General features: G+C 42.0%; 1 protein-coding gene across 3 annotated transcripts in view; it reads left to right on the forward strand.

The window, feature by feature from the left end:
* The window catches only part of SH3KBP1 (SH3 domain containing kinase binding protein 1), a 239,903-nt gene extending 232,578 nt beyond the window's left edge, over positions 1 to 7,325 (forward strand). For all 3 annotated transcript variants that reach the window (XM_086767422.1, XM_086767439.1, XM_086767432.1), the window contains 4 exons: positions 476 to 601; positions 2,803 to 3,074; positions 4,258 to 4,321; positions 6,258 to 7,325. In XM_086767422.1, the coding sequence (XP_086623548.1) occupies positions 476 to 601; positions 2,803 to 3,074; positions 4,258 to 4,321; positions 6,258 to 6,299 (504 nt within the window). In that variant the 3' untranslated portion in view covers positions 6,300 to 7,325. The remainder of the gene's footprint in view (positions 1 to 475; positions 602 to 2,802; positions 3,075 to 4,257; positions 4,322 to 6,257) is intronic.
* The last annotated feature ends 5,641 nt before the right edge of the window (positions 7,326 to 12,966 follow it).

Below are 12,966 nucleotides of genomic sequence, written 5' to 3' on the forward strand. Positions count from 1 at the left end.
ACAAAGAGGCCAGGGCAGCCCTGCAGTGCAGCAGTGTGCACGGGGAGCGGCATGGGTCCTCCGAAGAGCAGGAAAGTGAGACCTGCACTGAGCAAAGCCATGGCAGAGCTGGCATCCCTACAGCACCGTGCTCAGTGTCTTAGCCAAGTGGGGTACAGCTCTTCTTGCAGACAGGAAGGTGCTTTCATCTTACAGTGTAATCAATGCAAAGATGTAAAATAATGTTGAATTCAACTCTTTAGTGTATCTCATTTCATAAATGTTTTGAAAGCATTGTAGCCTTGAAAAAAAAAAACTGGAAAAGGGGAGGGGGGGCGAGAGTCCTGATTTTAAGTATTGTTACTTTGAAAATGATAGCTAAAAATAAAAAAGTCATCACATAAATGCTTTTCTTCTTCCTTTGTTAAATTCTTGTACAATGAAAATACCTGCTTTTTTTTTTCCTCTCTTGGGATGTGCGTGTTTGTCTACATAGTCGTCCCTTTCAAGCCCTGATTTCTTTGACTCACCGAGTCCAGAAGAAGAGAAGGAGGAACATGTTTCCATTACACACAAAACTATTGAAGTGTCAAGGAAATCAAGAACTGTTACAATATCACAAGTAAGTTAATTAGAATATCGCTACTTAACCTTATCACATTCAGCTTCATTTTTGAAAACAGTATTCAAATATTTATTTTAAAAATTTAATTCAACAATCACCTGGTAACTGGCCCTTCAAAGAAGCTTAAAATGGTAAGGGTTACTGAAGATTGTTCTGTGTTTGAAATGCAAGTGTAAAGTGAGTTACACAGTTAAAACATCTCCATAACCATACTGTGAAAAAATCCTTCTAGTGTAAATACATTTCACGGAATCAGAGAAGCAAGGGAAATAAATTTTAGAAACAGAGGCCCTTTCAGCTGTAAATTAAGTTTATGTTGGAAGAATCTGTGAGCAGAGAAAATACAACTCTTTGACCCACTCTAATAGTACGTGAATTTAAATTTTCATGTATAGTCACTTTTTATACTAGTGTGATTGTTTCCATGTTATAGGCTTGTGCCATTCTCACTGTGTGTGGCAGTGAAAACACCTCTGGATGGTGTTCCAGAGACCTCTATTGTTAGTCAGCATTAGTCTCTTAAAGTCTATCTAAGTTAAAAGCAAAGTGCACGCACTTAATCATCTAATTTGATTGGTAGCAATATACTCTTCACGCGCCTTATGCTTCATTTGGATTGGTCATAGTTTTTTGGTTGTCTTTACTATTTTTGCCTTTGGTATTTCCTTATCTTGTTCTAGTTGCTGTTTTCTGTTATTGAGCAAGTGGTGTTCAAGGACGTAGCCCAAATTCATCAATGTCAAACAGCTGTGCTGCACTCTCTGCCTCCACAACTGTGTATTGGTAGAAAGCTATAGGATAATCAAATATTACAGAAGAATTTTGTAGATCAGGTTTTAGAGGTTGGAGCTGGTTTTTTAGTATATAAGGATACCTTTAATAATACAAATATTACCTTCTAATAGTACAACTAAATTATTTGAAAGATGAAGTCTTGCATTTCTGTGATCAAGTTACAAGGACAATATTTTGCTATCTAGCTCCCTCTTCTGGGAGGACTTGCGTGAAGGAATGCTTTTGGGCCAACATCCGTAAATTATATGCTGGTATGCCAAGGATGTAGATGTTGTTCCCGTAAAACAAGATGACTTCTGTCAGAAAGTAGCTGCTTGAGGCTTTAATGTTGATAGCCAGTTAAGCTCTGGAATAAGGTGTTCAGTGTGGATGACTCCAGTTGTGTCTTGCTCACTCGCTCCAGGTTTGAACTCAACCTGACGTCTCTTTTTCAGTCCAAAGGAAACTTGCATTTACTGATATAAGTTGGTACTTACTGATTTAATGATTGGCATTAAATGATTGGCATTTACTGATTATTATCCGTGAGAGATCCATTTATAGGTACACATTACTCACATGTGCACACATATGTATACCTAAAATGTTAAAAGAGTGTTGTTAAGGTCATGAAGTCAAGCATCCAAGCCACTGGAGTGATTCAGCTTTCTCGTGATTATAACACCATTTTTATTTCTATGGTCACATCAGTTTTTTTTCTGCAGAACATTTCTTTTTTTTATGCAATGCTTGCCCACGACATAAAGAGCCATTGGTAGTTAGGGGGATTCACAGAAGCCAGTACAGTATAATTATTTCTTACATTAATAGATTATCATTTTGAAGTCATGGGATTTTGTTTTTATATCATACCGGCAAGCAAACTTAAGGAATATTTTGCTATTTTTGTAGTGCTAAGGGCAACATGTAACACATTTTTTAATTTTTAAAAAACGTTGATTTTGAAGATCCCTTCAATGGTTAGTTGGCAATCATAAATTTAATCTGAAAAAAAATACAGCTTGGATTCTTGGCTGTGCCATTTTGTGCTCTGCAGGAGACATCCATGGATGTAGGTACGCTCTCACAAACTTCTGAGAGAAACACTGAGCCTCTTTCCCTGGTTCATTTCACTGCTAGGTCAGAGATCTTGGGTTTCCAAGCTCGTTGCTGACTGTTTGTAGCAACTGTGGAAAGTATTACTGAAGCTGTCTGAACTTCTGCGTCCCAGCTAGACCCTGTCTGATGTACATGTACAAAGCTAATGAGTAATTGTTATATTTCTCATGCTTTGGCCAAAACTGTCCACGTTTGACTATGGACTTTCAACATTACTGAAGAGCAGCAAAATACTTCATATTTGTTAGAGGTCTGATTTTCAGAAAGCTTTCTTCAAACATGACATGTTATTCTTTTTGTTGCAGGTGTCTGATAATAAAACTTCCTTGCCTCCAAAACCAGGAGGTTTGGCTACTGGCAGTAATGTACCACCATCGCTATCCCCTTCACCATCACCTGGATTTCACTCAATTGCTATGGGAACAACAGGCCACAGGTCAAATTCCCCATCCCTGTTTGGTTCTGAAGGAAAGCCAAAGACTGAGCACTCAAGCCAGGGTCAGACTCCCCTGGAGGAGCTGAGAACACAAATTAAGGAGCTAAGAACCATCATTGAAACCATGAAAGACCAGCAAAAGTAAGTCCTGCAAATCACAGCTGTAGGTGGGATTCATGCATGGTGGTGGCAGTTTCTTCTTGAGCTTGCCTTCATGTATGTTACTCTGCACACTTCACCTTTGTGTTTGTGAGTGATTTTCATCTACTTCCCGGACAGAACACGCTCAGGGTGAGACGCTCAGGAAAAAAGACTGGCACTATCCATCTGTAACAGCTTTTTTTTTCCTGTGTTATGATATAAGTAGATGTTTACAGGGTATTGAAAAAGTTAAGGTACAAGCTATAAGCAGTAAATAAGTTTCTTCTGTTGTTTCATTTGCCAATAACTATTTGGGAACTCATATGTATTGATCTTAATAAGGGGTGCATCTGTTCTAGTTGTAGTAAAAACTATTACAAGTTCCTAAAATTGTTAAATCAATTTATTGTTTCAGTGTTAGCACATTTTCCCAGGAAGCTCATATTACAAAAGTGCTTGAATTGTGGTTAGGACATTTGAAGACCTTTGTGTTTATGACCCTGAATCGTACTGTTTTAGCGTTGGGCATCTTTATTTTCTTCACACTGCTCATTTCTTAGGAGAAACTGGGGCTGGCATGTAGCTTCTGCTATTCCTGAGAGTATTTAATATTTTAGAAGCTAAACTTTTACTTACGTTGTCAGTTTTGTGTAGCCCAGGAACGAAAAAGAAAACGGAAAGCAGTGTGCAGAGACTGTGGCAGAACAGAGGTGTGCAGGGAGTTTGGGAGAAGATGCGGGAGGGCATGGTTCAAGCTGGATCTAGGCAGCGAGCCCCACGGCGTCGCCTCTTAGGCTGACCTCTGCTCCTCTGGTCTCCCCAGCCCTTCTTGCAAGGGCTCCTTCCGCCTACTGTTTTCTGTCTGAAGTTGAGGTCACTCACTGGGAACATAAGAAGGTGTCTGCTGCTTATAGCTATGTTCCCTTTCAAAGGGAAGGATGTCAGCATCCTTCAAAGAAGGATGACAGCAAATCCATATTTGGGATCGTTACTTAGAAATTAAGTTGAAGGTTACATTGTATTGCTGGCATAAACAGCTTTGAAGTGGCTTAAGTACATGATATTGTTCAGAGTAAAAAAGGTAACTGGTGAAGCAGGAAAAATATGTTTCCAAGAGGTTGTCTTTTGTATTTTACTAGTTGAATTGTTTAAACTCAAAAATTTTTTTGCATTCCTTTAACAGAAAAGAGATTAAACAGCTGCTGTCTGAGTTGGATGAAGAAAAGAAGATCCGTCTACGATTGCAGGTACTTAAATTATTTATAATGTTATGGAAGTATTGGCAGGTTTGATTTATCCTCAGGTATGTGATATAAAACTCTGCTAAGATACTTAGATTCCAGGGACTCAAAAACTACTAACATTTCTAAAAGGGATATACCTGTTCCCTTTGTAGTGTTGCCAGTCTGTGTCGTATATATTGCAGTACTGAGTTCTTACTGGAAAGCCTGATAATTATCTAAAAATTTATCAGTACAAATATACAAATTAAAAAAAAATTAAACACAATATAGGATTCAATCTATGATATTTTTTTAGTCTCAGTTTTTTGGTTTGATTTTGTTACAAGTGAAATCATGTTCTTAAATGGCTTGCTGTCTCCCGGAGCTTTGTATTTTGTGGTCTTACTGTTCATATGCTTGGAATATTATTTCATATAGCAAGATTTAACGTCAGCTTTACAGACTGTACTCAGGTTGTCTTCAGGAAAGCATCCTAAATAATATAAAAGAAGGTGCTCTGATTAAGAGCCCATAGTTCATATAGTACCTTAGCTCTGGATGCCGTGCTGGCTCAGCCGTGTGCCAGGTTGCACGCTGCCCTGCTTGTGTGTGTCCTGGGGCTGGGGCTGGGCCTTGCGAAGATCATTGGCTGGGCTGCTTCACTACGGAATGACACTGAAACTGCTCTTCTGGATTTTGGAGAGTGATATACTTGGTTTTCAGTATGGATTCCATTTTTTATTTTTATGGTATAGGTCAACTGTACTTTTTCTTTGTACTAGAGATATAAATTCAAATTGTAATTTCACTGTGCTGCTCGGGCTCAGTAAAGTGCTTTGGGAACATGGCAAAGGGTGGCAGAACTGGGACCATCAATGTCTGCACTCCAGGGCTGCTTGAAGGACTTTATGTGTGCAAGGGGAGTAACACAATTCTAGTAACAAACAGTTCATGGTAAACAGAAACGAAAATTTGTTTAGATAAAATTGATGAACATTTTTAATAGCAGTTATTGATTTAGTCTCACAGGCCAAACTGTTCAGAGATTCCACCTCCAAGGATGGCTTTACATCTTTACACAGAGACCTGCATTGATAGTTTTAAAGTTACGATTGTACAGCTGAATGCTTTTACTCCAATCTAAATGTTGGAGTAAATATATTGGTATATTTTCAGATGCTAGCCAAGGTGGCATAATTAGCTTTACATGGAGATGAAAATTCAACAAAGAAAAGCAGCATAAGTTTAAGAGTGGTCTGATACTCATAAAGTAGCAATACGCAGCTCTCAGTCTGCATATTAAAGAAGACTGCCTTGATGACATAGCGCAGTTTAGCACTGAGGATGTGTTTGAATAAATCAAATACCCCTGCCTCAGGGTTTCCAGTGTCAGAGGGGCCAAGTGTACAACCAGGGGTGATGCTGGTTTCAGCCACTTCCTTTTACCACACGGCTGTACATCCATCCGAGCCCTGAAGGGTCCTGGACGTGGGCTTGATGGGTGTAGAAGGCAGCCACCGACAGCAAGGATCATCCTTGCAGAAGTGAGACAGTAGGTTTTGCTCCTCAGCTACCAGTGTTCACTGCCAGCAGATCAGCTTACCTGTGCCAGGTGAAAGTGCAGCAGCTGGTGCGTGGACACAGTGCTGATTCTGCAAGTAATTGCTGGCAGCGAGCTGCGTGGCTTGTGAAAGTTGTAATTTAAAGAGTTTGAAAGATCTTGTGGTACATTCAATGACCATGCTTGTCAAGCTCTGAAGGGAGGGAGCTGTGAGTGGTCATCTTAATGCAGCTGAGAAGGTCACCTCAATTTGTGAAATCTGTGGGAATAAAAGTAGTATAAAACCCGTACTCCACACCTGCGGGCAAGATGGAACATGTGCTTTGCAAGTGGCACCAACTGTGCCTCAGTTTGTTAAAGCATCTAATTTCATCACAAATATTTTTCTTTTCTTTTCAGATGGAAGTTAATGACATAAAGAAAGCTCTTCAATCAAAGTGAATACTTGATAGGTGGAACGTTGCATTATTCTTCATGACTGAGACTCAAATTTACGCCCCAGCCAAAATAACTTCGTGCCAAATGATGTAAGAATTGCCTCAACATCCCTTTATTTGAAGGATTAGCACAACAGTTTTTGATAGCACAACAAAAATACCAACGAGGACACAATTTCCACCCGAAGCAGTGCTGTGCGGCACTAGTTGTGACTGAAATTGATCTTCTTGTGCTAAAGGCTCTCTACTTCAAGATCCTAGGTGAAATGAAAACTCAGGCAGTTTAGTCCCTAGTGGTACTATTTTGATGATATTTTTCCATAAATAAAGTGTATTTCAGATTATCTGTTTACAAGCTTTATGATTTTGACTTTTGGTTTTTAATTGTCTTTTGTCACAGATTTTAAAATGTTTGTACTGCATATAGCCAGGAATGAATGTTAACGTTGGGGCTGGAGGGATTATTTTTGCTTCAAGATAGAACAGCCTACTTTTTGTTACGGTTTTAAGTTCTGTTAAATATGCAATTTTATGTCCCCAAATCCCCTACAATTTAAACTTACGTTGTGTACAGTAAGGTATTTACAAGAAGGAAACAAACCAACAGAAATCTGGTCTTTGCAATGATTTGTGCCTTTCTTTGCCACACACTGACTGGAGCCGGTTGCAGGCCAAGTCTCCCTAATGTAGCTACCACGATGACTCCTGTCCCCGGTGTCCGGCGGAGGTCACCTTCTCAGTGTACAGCTGCTCAGTCAGTAGAGCCAGGTTTGTGCGAGGTGGCAGGACGAAAGGGCGCAGCTGAGAGCAGCTTTGTCTTGAGCAGCTGTGGCTTTTTAGCTTTCCTGGTTTTGATAGGCCTCTCCCTCAACCTGAATGTTCATCTCCGCTTGATTTTCATTAGACGATTTAAATGCCCGCCTCTGTCCCCAGTTTTGCACAGAGTGAACAGAATATGCATTATTAAAGCAAAAATAAATAAAAATAATCTATAAAACATTAATAAAAAGTTGTATTATTTCATGCACAAGGGTCTCTATCGTGTGACGTTGTTTCATTTGCTGTTTTTATGTGGTATTTTTTGCTAGATTATGTTGTACACTTATGGACTGATACACTTTATAGTCCTGTTTCTGCAGCAAGACTTTCATCATTTTATTGAACCTGATGCTTACTTCATGTCTTCCAGTTTCTTTGTTTGCTTTCATCCTTTCAAAATAAGGTCTCTCATTTTTCTGTTTGTGGTTTTGTGTGTGATACTAGCAGCAGAGTATCTCATACCTTGTCAGCAATCTCTGTTGAGTTTATATGAAGCGTTTAAATAATGGATATTTTTGCACAGCATGGAGTGAGTGGGTGAGTGATATTGGTGATGCTTCAGAGTGACAAAAAAAAATACACAAACACACAAAGGATCTATATGTCATCTCATCAAATGGTAGAGCTGGCTCCAGGCAGCGTATCCTGTATCACAGCTAACCACCCTGCCTGCCAGGAGCTTGATGAGACACAGCGTTCAGTCAGCTGCTGACGTTCACATATGGTTGGCAGCGTTCCCACAATCTTTCTGATATGCATAGATATATAAAATACACACTTCACCATACCTGAATCTTGCTTTATGGGTCTCAACTGGCAATACAGAACCTCACTGTTGGGATGGTTTCTGCAACCATGGGTTGTGCTTCTATTTTAACAGCGGTGTCTGAGATTGAAAGATCAGATAGTGAAACTTGAGATTTTTTTTTTTAAATCCCAATACATTGTTCGATGTACTCAAACAGAAGCACTAATAAAATATTTTATCACTGAAATGCTCTTATTTAACCTTTCTAAATAACTGCATTAAAATATTTTTATACAAAGGATGATAATCCCATCATAACTTTCCAGCAATAAAGATTTCTAGATTACTTCCATATTTTTTGTGAAGTTAGTAGCAGAGTTGGGAGAACAGAAGGAAATGAGGGATAAGGAGTAAGAATTCTGTTTGGGTTTGCAGTCATACATTTGCAGCATATCCAGAAATGAACAGCTCTGGCTTCCAAATTGCATCCCTGGAAAGAGAGGAACTATTGCATCTGTGGTAAATAAAGTATTGATTCCTGAGTTGTACCTCAGAAATTCAAGAGACATCTCAGAAATGTTACATGTTTTGCAAGTCTGAGTTTGGCACAGAGTTTCCTTATATCAGATTACATTTGGGTTTTTTTCCTCCTGTTGAGATGATAACTTCTCATTTTATAAATCCAAGTTAGAACTCCAACATATCATGCTTTGTAAAAAGTTAAATAAGATTTTGTGAAAATGCTTTTGTTTTGAAAGTTGATTTTTCTGGGAGAAGAGTTTGTAGAAATACTAGCTTTTCTTGCCGCATTTCTATTAAAATAATAGAAAGTCTTTCACATAACACACAGATTTAATAACGATAATTTAATAACGATTAAATATTGTTGTTTGAAGAGCTGTGTAAAATGACTTTCATTAATATGCAGATACTGGTCTTGCGATAGACTTCTGTTTACTTGTCAGGTGTGAAATATCAGACTCATGCCTTTGGATGATAATATTCAGATTCTTGATTTGGAAAAATTTTAGGTTAGTAAGAAAACAGCTTTATGTTCTTTTAATGTTATATTTTCAACTCTAAAAGGAGCAAGTATTTCTTAATGAGGGATCATAGCACTTAGCACTTCAAAAAGTTTTACATGGAAATAAGATGGTAAATATTGAAAGTGTTTATTAAGGTCTGTCACTTAAATTTCACCTTCTGTTTGTATTTTTCTTCTTAATAGTTCACTCCTAAATGAGCAAAAGAGATTGATCTGTTATTATGCTAACAGGATTGAACACAGCTGTATGCAGTAAATTTTTTATTCTAGGCACGATAGCCAGCTGCCCAGTAAGTTTTGTGAGCTCCTTTGTGCATGAAATGTCCACAGGAGTGCTGTACGCTGTCAAAAGCAAGGTGGGAGAGCGCCATGAAACACCCTCCGAAATTCATGTTCTGCTGAAGTTACAGAATTGTTTCACTCATCTGGTGGAGTTGACCCACATGTGCGCAGGCTGCCCTGCTGCAGGGGTGGCTGCCTGAGGGCCGTGGCGTTACCAGGTCCTCTGCACAGCGCCTGCACATGGAGTCTGTACAGGCAGAAAAATACATTTGCTGCTGCAGGGCTGGCGTGGTGTGAAAATGTCTGGTGTTCCTGTGAATTCCGTGCCACGTTGCAGTCATAACTGTGCTGGCAGCTCTCACGCTTTTAGCCTTGTTTTGGGGCTTTTATGCTCCTGCCCTCGGAGCTGGGGGAGGCTGAGGTCAGAGGCACTGCAGTTTGTGAGTCCCACAAATACCCAAGCACCAGAAGGCAAGGAGAGAGTACAGCTGGGGCCGGGGTGACGTGCAGCGTCCCTGCCTGCGGGAGCGGCCGGTCAGCAGTCTCTGCTGCAGTGCAAGGCCAGGAAGAGGTGTGAGGTCTCTGGAGTCAGCTTCTCCTCTGCAGAAAGGACCCTGGGGCTGCAGACAGGACAGAGGCGCATTGATGAGGAAAGTGTGAAGCCTGGTTAGAGAGAAGATACCTTTCACACAGGCAGGCTGTGGTTTGAAAGGCAGGCAGGAATACTGCTTAAAAGTAGGAACAACCAACCACTCTGCAACTTCTGCTCTGAGGAGGCTTTTCAGCCTTGTGAGGCTGGCAGTGCTGCTGGGCATCTGCGGTTCCCCTTTGGGAAGGAGAGGGTCCTCCAAGCATTGACTTCTGTTCAGGGCAATCCTTAGGTCAAAAAGAGCCAGAAGGGGTGGAGCTGAAGTCCCCACACTAAACATGGAGTACTTGTATCCATGGTTATTAATACCCTTCAGCCAGAAATTAGAATTCACTTGGCACCTTTGGCCTCAGCCGACTCTTGAGCTGGCCTAGGAATTCACAGCTGGTTGCCCGTGCCCCAGTCCATTCACTCCTCACTTCCTGCAGCTGCTTCCCTCCTCCTGCCTTCCGCTCCTGCCGTTCCCTGCCTTTGGAAAATAATCGGCTTCCTCAGGACATCAGCCCTGAAAGTGAGGCCATGCCAGCGCTTCCCAGCCTGGAATGGAGCAGTTGAGGAAGCAAAAGACACATTTCAAATGTCCGCAGGTAATGGCAGTGCCGTGCGTGCTGCCAGGGGATGAACAACCTCGGCACCCACCAGCCTGGCACTGGGCAGCCCCGGCTCCGCTTTCTCCTTGGGTAAAGAAGGTTACTGGACCCACTCAACACCCTGTTGTTTGGTGTTAGCTCTTCTAATTAATGTGATTTCCAGTCCCATGCAGGCACAAACTTCCAGGGGTAGCTAGTGTAAACCACCGGCAGCCGGAACAGATGCTTGAGAGACTTTTTGAGCTGCCACAGTCAGGCTTTTCTTGAACCGGTGATGCAGCTGTTTCCCCTTTCAGGGCTCACAGTTCCACTGTTAGACGGTGTAAGGGTTTGGAGTGTAAATAGCTAAACTAACAAAATGGCTTAATGCTCTTGGGCATTTTTTTTAAAGTATGAGAAATGTAATCATATTTTTAGATGTGTTAGAAGAGTAGGATGAAAAATTTCAGATGTAAATTAATTTTGTTGAAATTGTTAGCACTCCAGTTTGTAGGGTATCTTAGTGTGTTTTAGCAAGTTAATTAACTATAATTCTCAACAAATCCCTAGAGCCATGAGAATTAAGTTTTCTGACACATTGCAAAGGTTAAGATAGGGAGGCAGGGCCTACCTGTCTCTCTCACCGCCTCAGACGAGTAGGTTTTGAACTTTTATCTTCCTTTTTTTGTGTAGGAGAACTGTCGTAGTTCAGCCCAGATCGGGACCAGACTACGCAGTCTCTCTCACTCCTTCCACCCTCCAAGAGAACTGGAGGAGATGATATAAGAAAAATGGCTTGAGGTTTGAGATAAGGACGAGGAGAAATCCTTAAAGTTACCATTACAGGCAAAACAGACTCGACTTGGGGAAAAGTATTCATTTATTTCTAAAACTAGCAGGAGAATGAGACAGGGAACAAGATGCTCCCCCCCCCCCACCCCCCGCTCTTCCCAGGCTTAACATTATCTCTACTACCTTCCCCCCCACGAGCGGCACAGGGGGGAAGAGGGAATGGGGTTCACAGTCAGTTCATCACGTGTTGTTTTATGCCGCTACTTCGTTGTCAGGGGAAGAACTCCTCACATTCCTCCCCTGCTCCAGTGTGGGGTCCCTCCCATGGGCCACAGTCCTTCATGAAACTGCTCCAGCATGGGTCATCTCTTCCTTTGGGTGCAGTCCCACCAGAACAGCTGCCCCAGCCAGCCCTCCATTGGCCACAGCCTCCTTCAGGCCTCCACCTGCCCCAATGTGGGTTCCTCCACGGGCTGCAGGTGGATCTCTGCTCCTCTGTGGACCTCCATGGGCTGCAGGGGGACATCCTGCTCCACCATGGTCTTCACCATGGGCTGCAGGGGAATCTTGGCCAGGAGCCGCGTTACTCTTCCCCCTCCTTCTGAACTGATCTTGGCATCTCCAGCCATTCCTCACAACAGGCTGGCAGACACCTCTCAGGATCCTTTTTACATCTTATTCACTTCTCATCTCCTCTCCACTTCTTGCGGCCGGACTGGGCTGAGTTGGGCCCAGTTGGCTGCCTGGCGAGAGGCCAGAGGGTGAGGCCTGCAAGGCCCACAAGGCTCACGCCTCCCCCTCTCTGCCCCCACCCAGCTGCTTCACATCTTCTCCTTTTTTTTTTTTTCCTTCCTGTTTTCCCCTACTTAAATACGTTATCGCAGAGGCATTATCACAGGACATTCTGCTACCAATCGGCTTGGCCTTGGCCAGCAGCAGGTCCACCCTAGGCCCAGGTGAGTCCACTGAACAAAGCGACTTCTAGCAGTTTCCTACAGAAGCTACCACCTCAGCCCCCCCCCTTACTAAACAAAACCAGAACAAGAACATAGCTGATTTCCTGTCACAGGAAAATATAATTAGGCTTTTATCAGTATGATCTTAAAGTTCTAATAGGCTGTTTCTCTTGGAGGAAAAAATCTGAAAATTACAAAGCAAACTAGATATGAACAATCAAGCTTCACAAGCAATTCTGAGTATCAAGACAACTGTTTTCAAAACTTTCTCTGGTAAAACCCTGTCGGTTCATTGCACCCAGACCAAGTATATTCATGTTCTGTGGGAGATAATTTTCCTCAGCATGACAAGCTCTTCCCTGCTTGCTTCATCCCCGCTGGCCAGCAGGCTTAGGTAAAGGGACCCATCGGGCTGCTCTTCCCCTCCTCAGAGCACAGCAACAAAGAGTTGGGGATTTTGTGAGAGCACTTTTCGGGTTCTTCATAGAGGAAGCGAAAATTAAGCTGGGCAGGTGTTCCTGCTACAGGATGACCCATCACTTGGGTTTACCCCCTTCTGGGGACAATTTTCTTTGTGAAGGGTATTACAAGTGCAGGAAATGGCATGGTTCACACAATCTGTGCACCATGCTCCTTCTCCCAGCACAAAGCACCAAAAAGCAGAACAACAGCTAAAAAAGGATAAATAGTAAAGTAGGTGCACCTGCATGGAAATTGCTGCTGCTAGGTAATTTGGCTACTCTGGATTCAAAGAGCCAAATTTACTGAGCCCTGCTGGAAGCACAGATGCAGCCATTTAGCAAATTAAAGC

The sequence above is a fragment of the Chlamydotis macqueenii genome, chromosome 1 (assembly GCF_036417535.1).
Source record: "Chlamydotis macqueenii isolate bChlMac1 chromosome 1, bChlMac1.mat, whole genome shotgun sequence".
Taxonomy (NCBI): Eukaryota; Metazoa; Chordata; class Aves; order Otidiformes; family Otididae; genus Chlamydotis; species Chlamydotis macqueenii.